The sequence below is a fragment of the Manis javanica genome, chromosome 11 (assembly GCF_040802235.1).
Source record: "Manis javanica isolate MJ-LG chromosome 11, MJ_LKY, whole genome shotgun sequence".
Taxonomy (NCBI): domain Eukaryota; kingdom Metazoa; phylum Chordata; class Mammalia; order Pholidota; family Manidae; genus Manis; species Manis javanica.
The window spans coordinates 21,647,425-21,663,517 of NC_133166.1; the positions used below are offsets into that span (position 1 = coordinate 21,647,425).

At 55.5% G+C, this 16,093-nt stretch overlaps 1 protein-coding gene across 1 annotated transcript in view; it reads right to left on the reverse strand.

Annotated features, from left to right (window-relative positions):
* Positions 1-1,493: 1,493 nt before the first annotated feature.
* The window catches only part of ARHGEF17 (Rho guanine nucleotide exchange factor 17), a 55,352-nt gene continuing 40,752 nt past the window's right edge, over positions 1,494-16,093 (reverse strand). The window contains exons 3-21 of the mRNA XM_037026256.2: positions 14,116-14,298; positions 11,619-11,735; positions 11,312-11,404; positions 10,901-11,077; positions 10,546-10,596; positions 10,191-10,300; positions 10,000-10,085; positions 8,257-8,375; positions 7,666-7,879; positions 7,048-7,121; positions 6,335-6,534; positions 5,912-6,210; positions 5,194-5,443; positions 4,821-4,907; positions 4,457-4,524; positions 4,062-4,210; positions 3,460-3,634; positions 3,076-3,345; positions 1,494-2,225 (exon numbers count right to left, since the gene is read on the reverse strand). Of these exons, the coding sequence (XP_036882151.1) occupies positions 2,032-2,225; positions 3,076-3,345; positions 3,460-3,634; positions 4,062-4,210; positions 4,457-4,524; positions 4,821-4,907; positions 5,194-5,443; positions 5,912-6,210; positions 6,335-6,534; positions 7,048-7,121; positions 7,666-7,879; positions 8,257-8,375; positions 10,000-10,085; positions 10,191-10,300; positions 10,546-10,596; positions 10,901-11,077; positions 11,312-11,404; positions 11,619-11,735; positions 14,116-14,298 (2,916 nt within the window). The 3' untranslated portion in view covers positions 1,494-2,031. The remainder of the gene's footprint in view (positions 2,226-3,075; positions 3,346-3,459; positions 3,635-4,061; positions 4,211-4,456; positions 4,525-4,820; positions 4,908-5,193; positions 5,444-5,911; positions 6,211-6,334; positions 6,535-7,047; positions 7,122-7,665; positions 7,880-8,256; positions 8,376-9,999; positions 10,086-10,190; positions 10,301-10,545; positions 10,597-10,900; positions 11,078-11,311; positions 11,405-11,618; positions 11,736-14,115; positions 14,299-16,093) is intronic.

The window sequence follows — 16,093 nt, forward strand, 5'->3', positions numbered from 1 at the left end:
GTGTGTCTGCCAGTTTACAAAGTGTGAGCCTGCATTCCCCCTTTAGCATCTTTTTGTAGTCTTAATCATTCAGGTTGGAGAATGCTCAAACACGTGTTGAGCAAAGGTCAGACATCAGCGGCCTCTCTAGTGGTCACCTGAGCCCTTCCTTGGTGGGAAGGGCTGCCCTGTGCAGACTGCTCCTGTGGTGTTTGCGTTTGCAGTCGTGTCTGATTTAATGACACACCTCTTTGGGCCAGAAACCAGACTTGAATTCTACCCCTGCTCCAAACCTGAACTCACCTTGGCCTCTGTCAGACTCCCCAGCCTCACCAAACTTTGCTGCAGAAGTTTCTTGGAGGAGCTGTAGCCAGGCTCACTAGTTGCCTAGTGTTTGACTAGCAGCATGTATTAACTTCAGATTGCCAAGCCCTATCCCAGACCCACTGACTGAAAAGCTGAGGGTAGCCTGGGAATGTGTATTTACGGGACTATACAATTCATGTATTTTGATTTATATTTATGCATATAATCTCTAAGGAGTCTCACACACAGCCCGGGTTACAAAGCACTGGACTAGCACAGCCCTTGTTTTTCTGATGAGAAAACTGCAGCCCAGACAGGAGCCGTGACCTGCCCAGAACACAGCAAGCAGCAGCCTCACCACGCCAGCACTCCTTGGGGTCTCCAAGGTCTCCCTTCTGCCCGAGTGGGTGTCCCTGAGGTTGCTGGCAGGAGGCGACCACGGCTGCCGATGGGGAGCAGTCATTTGGTGTTTGTATTTATTGATTCTTTTAAAATTTATCATCCAAGGGAAGTTAATACAGGACTGTTTGGTACCAAGAGAAATGTAACCTAAGACCACAATGACCCACCCACCAGAAACAAAAACAGCCAAACAGAACAAAACCAACCCCATCTGAAACCAGATCTTTGGAGCAGGAGCTGAAGCAGCAACGGGCTGGGGTTAGGTCTGGCTCTGGTGGCCATGGGGCAGGGGAGAGGCTGCCTGGAAGTGGTTCCTAGTTGAAGAGGCTATGCCCAGCCCCTCAGCTTTGGGTGTCCTTCCTGGAAGGGCTGCCCCTGGCCAGAGGGGTGTGAAGAGAGGGAGTCAGTGGTCAGAGTGAGGGGCTCTGAGATCCACCCTCCCAAGGTGACCATACGTGCTGGTGCATGAGACACGGGCTGGGGCCTGGGCGGCAACTTTAAGGAGATCGAAGCCCTTTGCTCTCCCCTGATCAGGTCAGGAGAGAGCCCCGTTCAAGGTCCCAGCAGTGTTTCCAAGTTCAGGAACCACTAAGGCACTGCCGACAAGCTAGGAAATGCCAAGGCCTGGGAAGCCCCCCACTAGTCACCAACTTATTCTGGATGACTGAGGGGACTCAATCAGTCCTTGGCTCTGGTCACTAGAGGGCAGACCAAGCAGGATGAGGCTGTGGAAATCGTATGTGTAGAGGCAGTGTTTTAGTGCCCTGGACATGCAGCATGTGTGTGCACATGCGTGCATACACATGTATGTAATGACAGGGGGATTGTTCCCTCCAGGAAGGCTTGGTTAGGGTCCCCACGTATCCCCCAGGGCAGGAATAGGGTCTTTTTCCTTCTGTTACTTCTTCAAATCACCCCCTGCCCCCAGGTCATTGCATAAATAAGTGCTTGGGAAGGTACACATCTAAAAAGGAACATAAATACTGTACATGGGAAAGGGTTCCATCCCCAGCCCTCCCACTGCCCCCAGAAAACCCTCTAAATATTGCACTTGGCCCTCCCCAGCCCCCCGGGGTCCAGGCCCGGCCCTGTCTTTGGTAGAAGCTCCAGGGACAAAGGTCCTGGGCGGCCCACACACCCCCAAGTCTGCCCCCGACCATGACAGGGAGCAGCAGAGCAGCCACAGGGGCAGGGAAGGCCTGGGCCTGCCGGTAGTGTTCTCTCAGGGATGCTTCCGCGAGGAAGGGAGGGAGCACTGCTGGTCAGAGTCTGCGTGGGGGCTAGGAAGAGGCAAGCAGGCGGAGGGCGGGTGGACGGGCAAGTCCCGGGTGGCAGGGGACAGGGTCACACCCTCCATAGGAGGAGGTGGTTTGTGCTGTCATCTCGGCCCACTGTGTCGCTGCTGCCGCCCCCGCTGCTGAGCCGGAAGTCCTCATAGCCGTCACCTCCGCTGATAACCAGCATTTTAGGCCTGGCCAAGGCGGGTCCTCGGTGCCTGGGGGAGTCCCGGTGATCCAGGGATGGCAGCTTCTCGGGGCCTGGGGAGCAGGGCGAGGATCCATTAGCCTGGGGGTGACTGTGCTGTCCCCTCAGTGCCCATACCCCAGCAGACAGCAAGAAAGACATGCACACTTCCTGTAGAGAATCCCACCTCCTCTTAGCCAAGAACTTCCAATTTGGAAAGAAATGCCCACCTCCTGGCAGTCAGACAACTTCTTATCTCCCATCCACACTTCATAATCAGGAGTGACACCACCGCCCAGGGCCACCCCACGTTCTCTCTCTTGATAAGCGCACACTGTCCTTCCTCCTTGTCCCGCTTCCAACAGCCCTTTCCCAGTTAGGCAGCTTCTGCCTTCCCTGGACCCAGGCAGCCCCTGACCCGGCTCCCCTGCTTCCTGACTCCCACATCCACTTCTTCTCAGGAATACGGTTTCTTGCCTGGCCAAAGCAAGACTCTGTTAATTGTGGCCTCCTTGATGTACATCATCTCCTAATACATTTTATTTTCTAATTCCCACAGCCCACTTTCTGCCTTAGCTGCCATTCTGTGTTCTGCCTCCCAGTGCTATTTCTACTTACTGCTCTGCACATCACTTCCAGACTCCACTTCAGCCCTATATTATTTCTAGTCCTGTTTTATTTCCTGTTGTACACATCCCTGCCTGTGCTGTATTCTAATTCTTAGCTTACAGTTTACTCCATCTACCACCACTCTTCTTGTGACAGAATTTCACACATGCACACACACATACCACTGTAACAGTATTTGCCACTTCCAGCTCTGTATGACATTTTCCCTCCCCCTTAAGCCTCTTCCGGCAGGACAGTGGGAGTCCTAAACCAGAAGACCAGGAGCCCTGGGTTGGGTTGGATGCACAGACCCACCTGTATCTGGTGGAGATGGTGGGGTTGGGCAGAGCAGGTTGAAGCCATCTGGCAGCTGGACTGCAGCCAAGAAGCGGACATGGCCTGTGTGTCCCTGGCCTAGGCCAGCTGGACTGAGGGGTGCTCGTGGGCAGCTGACGGCACCAGGCGAGGTGGGCATGGTGAGCACGACACCAGCACTGGTGCCCACCCACAGCAGCTCCTCACACACCAGCAAGGCCGTGATCCTCAGGCAGGCAGCCTTGTGCTGCCTGATGATGGCATCCGAGCCTGGGGTTGGGGGGCAGACCAGAGCTGAGGCCAATCCCTGGCCCGGGAAAGTCTCCTCAATGGTGAGGCAGAAAGGTTCCAAGGGGAAGGGTAGTGCGAGGCTAAGGGCATTACCTGCCAGCATCCTGTGCACAGGGGGTGTGACGTCCACTTCTGCCAGCTGCTCAAAGGTGTCTGGATGGTAGAGACATACGTGCGCACTGCCTTTCAGTGTCACCCACACACCCAGGCTGGAGTCCACCATGCAAGCCACGCTGCGGCTGGAATCCTGCCCCACGGAGAACGTGTGCTGATGGGGGCAGGTAGAGAGCAGATGGGTAAGTGTCAGGCCTGTCCTCCCTGGCCCCTCCCCGGCCCATCCCTGCCTTATGCTTCACACCCTCCCTCCTTACAACTCACACACAACCTCTCCAGAAAGCCCATCCAGACTGACAGGCAGCCTTGCCCCTTGGGCCAGATGATCTGCTTGTCCAAGCTGGATTTCACAGAAGCCCCCCAATTTAATCCTCAGGAACTAAAACGGAGCCCTTTCCCCATGAAACTTGCATGATTTAACGATAGGAGAATTTCTGAGCTCGAAGTGCTTTAAGAACAGTCACTGGCCCTCCCTGGACAGCTGCAGTGAGGCTTTCTTATGGTCCCCGTGGTCTCATCTCCCTTCCTCATGGGCCAGGCTCACCCCAGGCCACCAATTCCGCCCCCAGGCCCGCCGCTACCTCCAGCTGCAGCGTGTCAGGGCTGAGGACAAGGACTCGGTTCTGGCAGCCACACCACAGCCGCCCACCCACGGACACCATCTTGGTGATGGGGCTCCCCTGAGCACCCAGAGTCACTGACTTGGAGTTCTGGGGTTCCCAGAAATGGCCTGAAGTGGGAGTGGGGTAAAGAAAACAGCAAATTTGGTCCAGTATTGCATTTGAGCCTCACCATTCCCTTAAGTAAAGTGAGAACAACCACATTTATAAATGAGGACAAGGGCTCAGAGAAGGCCTGGGCGTTGCCCAAAGCCGTATCTCTAGCGTCTGTGGCCCTGAGGGTGCGGTCTTGCTCAGCAGAGAGCTCCTGCACCAGCCGGGGGCTCCCGGGGCTTGGGGGAGGGGTGGGCGCTCACCGGCCTCTCTCTGGTAGACCACAAGCTCTCCATTGGCCAGGGACACAAAGACCTGGTTATTCAGGTACCTAAGGAGGGAAAATAAGTAGTCACGGGTTTTAGGAGGCGACAGAAGGTCACTGGGGCCAAGGGAATCAGATAGAATGGCTATAGGTCCTGAGCGAACATCTCGCCAGGCCCAAGTCTAGGACGGGGTGGGGACTAGCCCATGTCACAGTGTCTGAGAGGCACAGCTAACCTAGGACTAGCTCGGGCCTCTAGCCTCCACAGAAAGGAGGGGCCAGCAGAACAGGGGGACCCAGGTGAACAGAGGGAGGCCTGTGTGTGTAACAGGTCTGCACTGGAAGGGTCACCACGGCCTTACAGGATGCAGGTCACAGAGGCGGCGTGCTGGAGCTTCATGCTGTTCCTGCGATCTCGGATGCTATCAGAGGACTGGTACACATGGACACTGTGGATCAGGGGTGAACACCTGTGACAGATGCTGGGCCACACCAGTCCCCGAAGCAATCCGTTCACCTCTGCCGCCACCAGCACCTCCTCCATGCTGGTGCCTACCCGAGGTGCTGCGCTCCCACAGCCTCCCTGGGCTTTCAGACCCAGAGGCAGCCCCGGCTGGCAGTGCCCCTGAGGTCTGACCCAACGCCCCACTGCTTCTGCTTCAGGAGAGCACATGACTGCCCAAGCAGGGAGTTAAGGGCTCTGGCACTGTGTCCCGGCCCCGTCCTGGTCCCTACCAGCCGTCCTCGGTGCCCAGCCACACGGAGCTCTGGTGGGCCTCAGGGTCAACACTCAGCAGGTCCTCGAGGCTGCCCCGGGTGAAGGAGCTGCGGCTGGAACGGCGAAGGGCTCTCCCGTCCACCGGGCCAGCGCCACAGGGACCACCAGGCCCAAAGGAGCCGGACAGCGGCAGGAAGCCAGGCTCCTGCTCCTCCTCTGAGCTGGTCGTCTCTGCTGTCACCTCCTTGGAGCTCGGGTTCTCCTCATCTGGGGGAGACAAAGGTTGCTATCCCCATCCCCCTCCACCCAAGCCCTGGTATCTTTCTAGGTCTCAGCCTCCCCTCAGTGTCTCTCTCCCGGCCACATCCCTCCCAAGGGCCTTCCACACCTGCTCTCTCCATCCCCGCGGCCTCTGCCTCAGCTCATCTTGTCACTTTGCCCCCTGACAGCTCTGTGCTACAGGCTCTAGTCCCCACCTGGCCCTTCCAGTCCAGAGCCAGAGCATGGAGACCAAATGATCCACGCCGACTCCATCTCCCCTACCGGGCGATCCAACCAGCCCCACTGCCCTCCGGACCCTTGGTGTCACAGCTCCTGCCCACCTTGATGGCTGCCTCCCTCTCTGTGACTTGGTCCCACACCACCAACTACACTAGTCCTCTTCATGCAAGATCACCTGTGGGGCTGCCCCCTCCTCTGGGCAGTCCACCCTGACAGCCCAAGCCGGGCACTCACTGCCGAAGCTGGAGGAGATGGTGGACCGGCTGGCCTGGCTCTGCAGGGTCCCTGAGGGGCTGGGCGAAGACTCATCATCTGAGTCGCTGTCAAAGGGCACCAATTCTGGGCAAGGGTCAGCCTCCAGAGGGCCTGGTGCTCCCTCCAGGCCTGAGCCTGCGATGGAGATGTGCAGGCAGGGTTGGGGCCCTGGCTCTGGCAGTGTGGCTGCTTCCTCCTCTGGGGTCTCAATGTCCAGTTCTGGCCCGGTGGGCACAGATGCCACCTCCGGAGGGCTCCTCAGCAATGCAGGTGGCTCCCTGTGAGACAAGGGCAGGAGCAAGAGCTGCTAGGAGCAAGGCTTGGTCCCACTCACCTGCATGACCACCAGTTGAGGTGGCCTCCGTGTGCTGTGGGCAAGGACTCTGTCCCGCTGTGTCTCACCGGAGGCTATGGCGCTGCAGGCCAGGCACGGCCCCAATGCAGAGGATACGCGCAGAGCAGACAGCGATGCAGGCCTCCACGTCGGGCTCAGCTCGCAGGCTCAGCAGGCACACCTGGCCCACGTAGCCATCGCTGTTGCACACCCACACCTCGGGCATGGGCTCGGGGCAGCTGCTCAGGGTTGGGGCTGCACATGAGAACTGTGGAAGGTGCCAACGGACACAGGAAGGTGAATGGAAGGAATTGCTGCCAAATCCCACCACTTTTCAGGCCAGTCAACAGAATGGAGGCAGGCCTACATGAGTACGTGTGTATTCCAAAAACACCTCTCTGCTTACCTGTATACACATAAACACAGCACATGTAACATTCTACACATCAGATGCACACATGCCTGTGTGATAGTTATCACCCATTCATATATATATGTACACATATATACATACACATGTATATATCCCAAATATGATCACATGTATATGCATGTAACCAATGTGAAAAGGTGGTAACCTTTGTCCATGAGTACGCACTCATACAAGCACATAAGTTAGTCTCCTTTTGTTCACATGCACAGATATAGACATGCATGAACACACCCATATACATGCGTCCATATGCACAGAGCCATACACTCAGACACAGGGAGCAACTGCACAATGCAGATAAAACAGACACACATGGCCAGGTGCCAGCTGACCCAGGTGCATATATACCTGCATGCCGCTGCGGGTTTTCATGATGGGAATGGCCTTCAGGAACTCAGGGTCTAGACAGCTTTTGCTGGATGCTGTAGTGCAGATGGATGGACAGACAGACACTGCTTAGTATCTGCCTCATCCTGGTCTGACCTTGCCCATTTCCTTTCCTCCCCTGCCCCTCAGGGTTTCTTGAGGGGAGAGTAAGGTGGCTGTGGGTTGACCCTTGCTTGTCCCTGGCCTAAATTTTCCCATCTGTACAATGTGGGAGGTAGACTCAGAGTCTCTGAGGATCTTTATGCCATGGACCCTGATCCATAGCTTTCCTTGATCCAGGCCTGCTCAGAGTATATGGGAAGGGGTGTGGGGAGTCCTGGCTATCCATTCTCATGATAGGGACCCAGCCCCCAAAGCTGACCCAATTCATGGAATTCCTTCCCTGGCAGGGAGGCTCTGGGGAAGTCCTACATTTTTTTTGCAGAAGTCAGCCCACCTTCCCACCAGCAGGGACTGAGCATAGGACATGCCAGTCTCAGGATTTCTGGCCCATAATATCACAGACAGATGCCAGGTGCCACCCACTTCCTACTACTTGGATGTTCTGGGAGGACACCGCCAGCATAGGCCCTGGCTCACCCAGCTTCCTCTTGGCCTCGTCAAAGGCCTGCTCAAAGCCAAGGCGGGCGTCAGGGTGGGGGAACTCAAAGATGAAGGAGTCGGTGCCCTCAGGCCGTGTGGTGCACAGCTCCAGCTTGGTAGGGGGGAAGGAAAGCGCATAGCACAGCGCCTGCTTCTCCGACAGGTCCCGATGCATGGCAGCAGACAGGTCCCGCAGTGCGTCGTCCAGGCTCTGCGGGGAGGGGGTGTCAGGGCCGCACATCTCCCCAGTCTGCTCTTGCCCTGGGGATGGGAATGGGGACCTGCCTCTCCCCTCAGACTGAAAATAGGACTGTCTCCCCACTTAGACCAAGAGGTAGCCCTGGTCCCCCCACCGACCCCCCTCATAGACAAAATGTCTCTCCTCCCTCAGCTGGAGATGGAACTGTGTCTGTACCCTCAGGCCTGGAACAAATTACTTCCCTCAGACGGGGTGAAGCTGTATTTCTGCCCTGAAGTGAGTGACAGGGATATCCTCTCGCTCAGGCAAATGGAAGGCTGTTGTCTCTCCTCAGATAGAGGTAGGGAATCCCCACTGCCCCATTCCCACCTCGGGCCTGGGGTGCGGACCTGGTGAGGGAAACCGAGGCTCTCGGACAGCTTGCTCATTTGGCCCAGGGTGGTCAGGTCCTCGTCTAGGTGGCTGATAGCCTTCTGGATGTTCTCCCGATTGGTGGCTTGGGATGCCCCTGGAGGGGACAGAGGAAGGCACGGGCAGCTCCAGAGACAGACGCCCTTCCCCGCCCCTCACAGCCTGCAGACGGGTACGGGAGGAGCCTGACAAACTACCAGCTTGTAAACCCAAGGCCTGGACAAAGTCACCAGGCAGCTCACAGAGAAACCCCAGGCCTGAGAGCGGGGACTGGGCTAGACTCAGAACCACCTAGCAAAGGGTATTGGTCCAGTGCAGATCACCCTGGACGAGCACAGAGAACAGAGCACACAGCTCTGTGGCTTTTGCAGGCTCCAGCTGACACCAGGCCGCTCCAATGGCGTGGCCTCCCCCAGGGGAGTCAGCCAGGCAGGCAAGAGCCTCAGGCAGTCAAACCTGCTGACCAAGGGACTCAATTCCCCCCAGGACAAGGGAGTAATAGGCTGGTGCCCTGGATTTCTCTGTCCTGTCCTGTACCTGACCACAGCCAAGTAGCTGCACCCCTTGGCAGATGCCCAGCTCAGCATCTCCCACACTCTGGACTGCCTGGCTGGGGATGTACACCCTGGAGCAGCGGCCCATGGATGGGCAGACAAACTGCAGTAAGTATACTAGGAAAGCCAGGGCCTGTGGTATCATACACACCTTCAGAGGGAAACTGTCCGCTCACAATGCTCTCTGCCTGGGCAGCCTCATTTTCTCCCACATGAACCTGCCCCACTCTGGCTGTAGCTGATTAGACCAGGAGTGGACACCTGACCTAAAGGTAGTCATTTTGTCAACCGGCCTGTCCTCTAGTGAGATGAGAAGAACTGGACCAGTAAGCAGCTCGTCTTCCTATACAGGGGCCCATGTGGGGCAGGCCTGGGCCACCCTGGGGACGAGAGAGCCCCTTCCTCACCCTTGGGTCCAACTCAGGTGAGCCTGGGGACAGAGGCTGGGCCTGAACTGCCTGCTGGCCCCACAGTGCCCACACGACAATCCCAGACGAGCCACCCCACTTGGGAAGGTGAATGCGGGTCCTGGGGCAACTAGGGACAAAGGCCGTGATGCAGAGAAGGCCATGACAGATCATGGGAATTATGAGGGAGCAGAGAAAGCTGAGAACAGTGCAATCAGGCTGACACAGAGACAGGAGGGCCAGAGAGTGACAGACAGACAGACACACAGCAGGAAGAGCAGCTCTTTGAAGCCACCTCAGCTCCTGACAGTCTCAGCCCTGAACAACTCAGATCTTTCCAAGCAGACTTCTGCCTTGCACAGACCTATGTGTCCGTTCCCTGTGAGCACAAGCCACTGGACCACAACAGGAGCCGTCCTCCAACAGGAGGCGCTGGAATGAGTCTGCGGTGAGGTGACTCAGTGGCTCATTGCTGGAACACCTTTGCTCCCTGCACTCCCCAGCCCAGTCCCGCCTGCCACCATAGGCTAGGTGCCTACCCTGGGAGGAGGTGTCTGCATGGACAGGTCCTGCTCTGGCTCTGTGAGGGCAAACCAGATTCTGCAAGCCATCCCCTATGTACTGGGCGGGACAGTGAGGACCCAAAACAGAAACGCAGATGGATATGCAGCCAGCCTGGCCACAGCTCAAAGCCTCCAGGAGGGCTTCTCGGAGGAAGACCCTGACCCTAGAACCCCTGGCAGGCCTGAGCCAGCCCTACCTTTGATGATGTCTGCGTCTTCCAGCGGCAGCTTCCAGAGCAGCTTGTACTTGCTAGCTGTGTCAATGACGCTGGCCGCCGTGTACCTGTGGGGAGCCAGGAGGGTGCTCTGGCCCGGGCAGGGGTGTGGGGCCCAGGGACGAACAACTGCTCCCCACTGCCCGGCCCCCTAGCCCTGCCCGGCCCCTCACAGGCTCATGGAGCTGCGCCGCAAGGAGCCCGACTTCCGCTTCAGCGTGGTGCAGACGATGAGGTCGGTGAACAGGAAGAGGGACCGGTCCTTCTTGCCACCAACTGCCTTCTGTGGAGCCCGAGGCAGCATTTAGGCCCAGAGGCCCGCCCTCCTGCCCGCAGTGCCGGAGGGGAGAGCCAGGGTGGGTGAGGGCTCCTTCCCAGAAGCCCAGAGGCAGAGGCAGAATTGGGATTCGACTCTGGGCTCCTGTGGGGGTGGAGGAGCAGGGAGCCTGATGGGCAGAAGGTATGAGCAGAGGTGTGTGAACTAAGTGGGGAGGTGGGGCAGGTGGGCAGACACCGGGCACTTCTTACCACTTCAATGACCATCTCCTGTCTCAGGAACCGCCGCAGAGGGGCCTGGAGCTGTGGGGCAGGAGGGACTAGGCACCTTGAAGGCTAATTATTAATCCCGTCCCCTCCCAGGCCTGGTGACCCCTTGCCCCACTCCCCAGGCCAGGCTAGTGGAGCAACATCCCTCCCGACGCTGTGCTGTCAGGGGCAGATACGGGCCAGGGATAGACAGGGAGAACACGGACGCAGACAGACGGCTGGAGGTGCTGGTAGATGCCGGACGCAAACGCAGTGCAGACACCACTGTGAATGTGGACACAGCCATGATTCCAGGTGGCTGCAGATGTGGACACAAGCTGGGTGGGGGGGCACTCACATCCTCCATGCCCTCAATGTGAGCCTCAATCTCCTGCAGCACGCGGGCACGTCGCTCTGCCTCCTCGGCACTCCGCACACCCTTGTTGATGCGTTCAGCCACCTGCTTGATGTTCCGCTGTGCATCCAGCAGGAGTGGGTGGTCTGGGTGGTCCTCAGGCGTGTGCTTCAGGAGGTCCTGGGGTGGGAATGGGGATCAGACCTCTGGTTAGCTGCCCCTGCCAGTCGCTGGGGCCCTACACTGAACTGCTGGAACAGGAGGGACTGTGAGTGGACTCCAAAGAGGACTTCTGTTTCTACCTGACCCCTGGGGACCCTAACGCCAGGCTTGACCAGGTGAGGGCCTCAGAGCCCCGTGCATCCCCACATGCCTCCAGGCCTTGTCTTTCAGCCCACCCAGCCCCATGCCTACCTTCACCAGAAGCTCGTAGCGTGGTATCCGCTGCACAGGCTTAATCATGAGGTCCGATAGTGCCTGCTTCTCCTTGTTCTCACGCATGCTTTGCTAAAACCCGAAAGGGCGGGTGGACACCCATGTGAGGAATAACATGCAAGAAAGGGATGTCCAGGGGTGGGTCCCCAGCAAGGCCCTCCAGCTCAGCCTGAGGACAGAGGCTGGCCACAGGGGATGGCTGTGGTGCTCAGACTAGGAGCTCCTGGGGTCCCCAAAGCTTGCCCAAGGTGAAGGTGGTCTCCACCCCCCACCTTAGCCACAGTACCTCCAGGAACTTGAGAAAAGCAGGCCTCGCCTCCTTAGCCACACGCACGGCGTCCTTGGCATTGAGAAAGTTATCAATGTAGGCAGAATAGATGTTGACCAGGACATCCTTGGAGAACTGTGGGTGGAGAGGCAGGTTGGGGACCCTCAAAGGGTCCTCTACCCTGCCCCACCCTGTCCTGGTTTCCACTGACTCACCAGCCAACATCGCTGCCTCCTACTGGAAACGGTATGGTCTCTCAGGGATCGGGCATGTGCTCCCGTGTGATTAGGTGTGTGCATGTGCACACAGATGGATCTTATTTGCATGTGCTTGTGTGTACATGTACACTTATGTGCCTGGATATGTCCTGTGAGCTCACACCAGGCCCTCTCACCTCCAAGTGGGCATTTCCATCCCTCGGTGTCCAACCTCAAGAAGTCTCCCCTCGCCACAACCCCACTGCCACAAATTTCACCCACCCTCAAGGCCCAGCTCCTATTCTACCTCCTCACTGTCCTCTGAGTAATTCCCTCAGTCATGTAATTCCCTCCACCAGGACAGCCCCCTCGCCCCCCCCACCCCGCCCTCCGACCCCACCACAAATCTCACTCACCCTCATGGCCCAGCTCCAGTTCTGCCTCCTCCGGGAGGCACTCCCTGCCTTGACTAGGACTCTTCCTATTACCTACGGGAACTCTAGTTCCTGGAGCTCTTCCTGGCCTCTAGCTCCCCTTCATCCCCCAGGACAAGTCTCTAAGACCACAGGTGCTCCCAGGCTCTGGGCAGGGTACACAGTAGGCGGCTGATACCCGCTGGCCAGCTGATAGCTGGACTAAACATGGAAATTCTCAGTTAGAAGCCCTGGCTGCAGTTGGGACACCCTGGTTCCTGTCCCAGTGACACCGTGAATGGACTAGGTGACCCGTGGTTCTGCTTCTGGCTGCCTCCAGGCCTCCAAGCTCCTGTGTCTCTAAGGCACCAATTGTCCCTCCCCCGCCCCAGGTGCACCCCAGGGCAGAGGTGGAAGCAGCTCAGGGAAGAAGACAGCCCGCCCCCAGCTCCCCCCATCCTGGGACACTGCACCCTATGCTGACGCCTCGCTGGGGGCCAGCTTCCACTGCAGCCCATGGTCAGTGTCGAGGTCCAGGCAGGGGTGGAGCCCTGGGACACTGAGGGTGGTGACAGCCTGAGGATGTCAGCACTCAGGCCGGAGTCCCATCACCTCCACGCCAAGGTTCGCATATTGTTTCCAGCTCAGCAAGAGACCTTCTAAGACCTTCTTAGGCCCAAGGCCCACCGACATCATCACCAACACATGAAAACACACCTACATCCCACATAGATAGGTATGATTTTTTTTTTGTCAGTACAATTTTTAGAATAATTTTTACAGTTTTGCTTTTGAAATTATTTGGCTCTGACGGAGAAGACAAGTAATGACTCTAGCATCTTACTGCGCTGATGGACAGTGACTGCAATGGGGTGTGGGGGAGACTTGATAATATGGGTGAATGTTGAAACCACAATGTTGCTCATGTGAAACTTTCATAAGATTATATACCAATGATACCTTAATTTTTAAAAATTAAATAAATAAATAATTTGGCTCTGAGTAACCATTTAGTTTGTGTTTGGTTATGATTTAGCATCATCATATATTCTTAGGAATTTGGCAAAATAACAAAATGTAACTTAAGTTTTTTCAAATGTAATTACATTTTTAAAAATGAATACTAGATTTAACAATGAGAGAAAAATGGCATGATATGTTCCCATAGTCATTTAATGAAATGTTTATTAGTTTTGTTTTTACAGCAAAACTCAGTATGTCTTGTAAGGTCACAGGCCAAGGCTGGGTGGTGCAGAGGGAGGACCACTGGGTGGACCATGGGCACTGGAGCTGACCTGCTGGGGTTGAATCCTCCACCACTTACTGACCAAGGCTTTGATCAGGTTACTCTTTCTATGCTGCAGTCACCAATTTTAAACTCAGGCATAACCACAACTTCCTTCTAGAGTTGTTGAGACATACGATGTATTTAGAGTGATGTCTAGCACATAACCAACAGCTTTTTAAAATGCCTGATGGAGAAAAGAGCTAGTCAAGGTAGGGGCTGAGGTCAGTACCAGCATCCACCTGAGGTCTGGCCTCAGGGGGACGAAGGGGAGCCAGAGGCCAGCTAGAGGCCATGTGAGGGTCAGCAACAGCTCAGGGTCAGGACTAGGGTCAGGTCAGTGCCAGCAACTGGAGTTGGGTCCAGGATTAGGGTCAGTGTCTGGTAGGGTTGGGGTCAGAGCCAGAGTCCAGCCAAGCTGGACAGAGTCCAGGCTCAGGTCAACCCCGGGGTTGGGGTCAGTGCCAGTGTCTGCTCAAGTTCTGGAGTTGGATCTGGGATCAGAATCTGTCCAGCAGAAGTGAGGTGGATGGGGTGAGGGGTACACGGCTGCAGCCAGCCCTTTCCAGGAGGGGCCCGAACTTGTGGGGGCAGCAGCAGTAGGCAGGAGGGTTACTCACCGACTGGACAAGCAGGTCTCCCACCTTCTGCTGGGCATGCCAGGTCTGCACACAGTGCCGCACCTGCTCCAGGAACTGCTCATGGTGTTCCAGCAGCTCGGGGATCTGGTCAAAGATCTCATCGACAAGCGATGGGTCACACAGCAAGGAGTTCTCTGGCTGCTTCAGCGGCTGCATGTACCCCTGCGGGGACCATGGGGTCAGCGCAGGTCCCCTTGGAGAGACGGCACCCCAACCCACCGGCATGTGTGTACACACGAATCTCCCAGGCCCACAGCTCAGTGGCCATGCCTCCTGGCCTCCCCTGTTAGACTCAGGGTTCTAGGAAGGAGATGGGAAGACCTATCCCTATGCCCTTTATTGCAGAGCCCAGGGCCTGGCACAAGATGGGGTGAGGGGAATTGGGAAAGGCTTGTTGATGTGTGAGCAAACAGAGCTTGGAGTGAGGAAAGCAAGGGTGGGCTCCTGGGAGACGTACACACACTAATTCAGTGAGTATTTTACTGAGCTCTCATGATGTGCCAGGCACTAAGAACTGGGAGGCAGCAGTGAACAAGACAGACCCAAATCCCTGCCCTGGTAGAGCTTACAATTTAGTCAGATCAAACACATAAATAAGAGAAATAAATAAAAATAAACCTCATTTCATCAAATCTAAGATGCAGATTATTTTTCTTTAGGAGGTAAAACTTGCTGCCAATTAAGTGATTATGTCATCAGTTATATGATGGATCTGGATCTCAGAGATGTTAGAACAAGGTGTCTTAGGTTGTGGGATATGGAAGCAACCAAAGTGCCCAAAAATAAATGAATGGATACAGAGATAAGGTGCATAGACACAACGAAATACTATTCAGCCATGAAAAAGAAGGAAATGCTGCCAATTGCAACAGAATGGATGGACCTAGAGGGTATCATGTAAAGTGAAATAAGCCAGGTGGAGAAAGACAAATACCGTATGATTTTGCTTATATGTGGAATCTGAAAACAAAACAAAACCAAATGAACAGAACAGCAGTGGACTAAGAGACGCTGAGAAGTGACTGGGTTACCAAGGGGAAGCAGAGGGGTGGGTGGATGGGGTGGGTGAAGGGGACAAAGGGGCACAAAAATTCTCAATCAGTATATAAAGTTGGTCACGGGGATGGAAGTACAGCATGGAGAATATAGTCAATGATTCTGTAACATCCTCCTATGTTGACAGATAGTATCTGCACTATGGGGGTTAGGATTTAATAATGTTTGTAACTGTTGAAGCACTGTGCTGTATAGTTGAAACCAACACAATATTGTATATCAACTACAAAAAAAAATACACTTAAAAGAATCATGGCAATCCTGTGGTAAATTAAAAGATGAAAACAACTGTGGGGAAAATAAATCAGGGAGGGGCAGGGGAGGCCAAAAACTGTCTTCACACTTTTCAGATTTGCTGGTCAATCTTTGATTAAAGCTATTTTCCACCTACAATCTTCAGTCAGTAGTGTGTCCTGAGCATAAACAGCCCTGCTTCGCACCCAGGGCGCTGATGGCGAGGCGGCCCTCTACTGGCCCAAACTGTAACTACAAGCTGAAGAACAGGCTGACAAAGTATACCCAACATTGCAGGAACATTTATATTAAACATTTAAAAAATCTGGCTTGTTTTGTAAAACAAGCTTGAAGAAGTAAAACTCAATACTCTCGCCTGGTTTGGGTTTCTGAAAAGGCCAGGGGGTGATGGTGAGGAGCCAGGCAGGCAGCCTCCTCCTCACAGTTGAGCCTGCTGAGCCAGTGCCTTCTCTGTGCCAGGGTCTGTTTCAAGGAGCAGAAGCTAAACTGCTCACCCCTGTGTCCCAGCGCCCCACAGAGAAGCAGGCACCCATGGGAGGAAAGAATAAATGGTGCCTGAGAACCCAGTGCAAAACCTGCTAGGAGCCAACACCTGCACTTACTTGCTACATACTCGCTGAACACCTACTGCGCCTGGCCTCTAAGC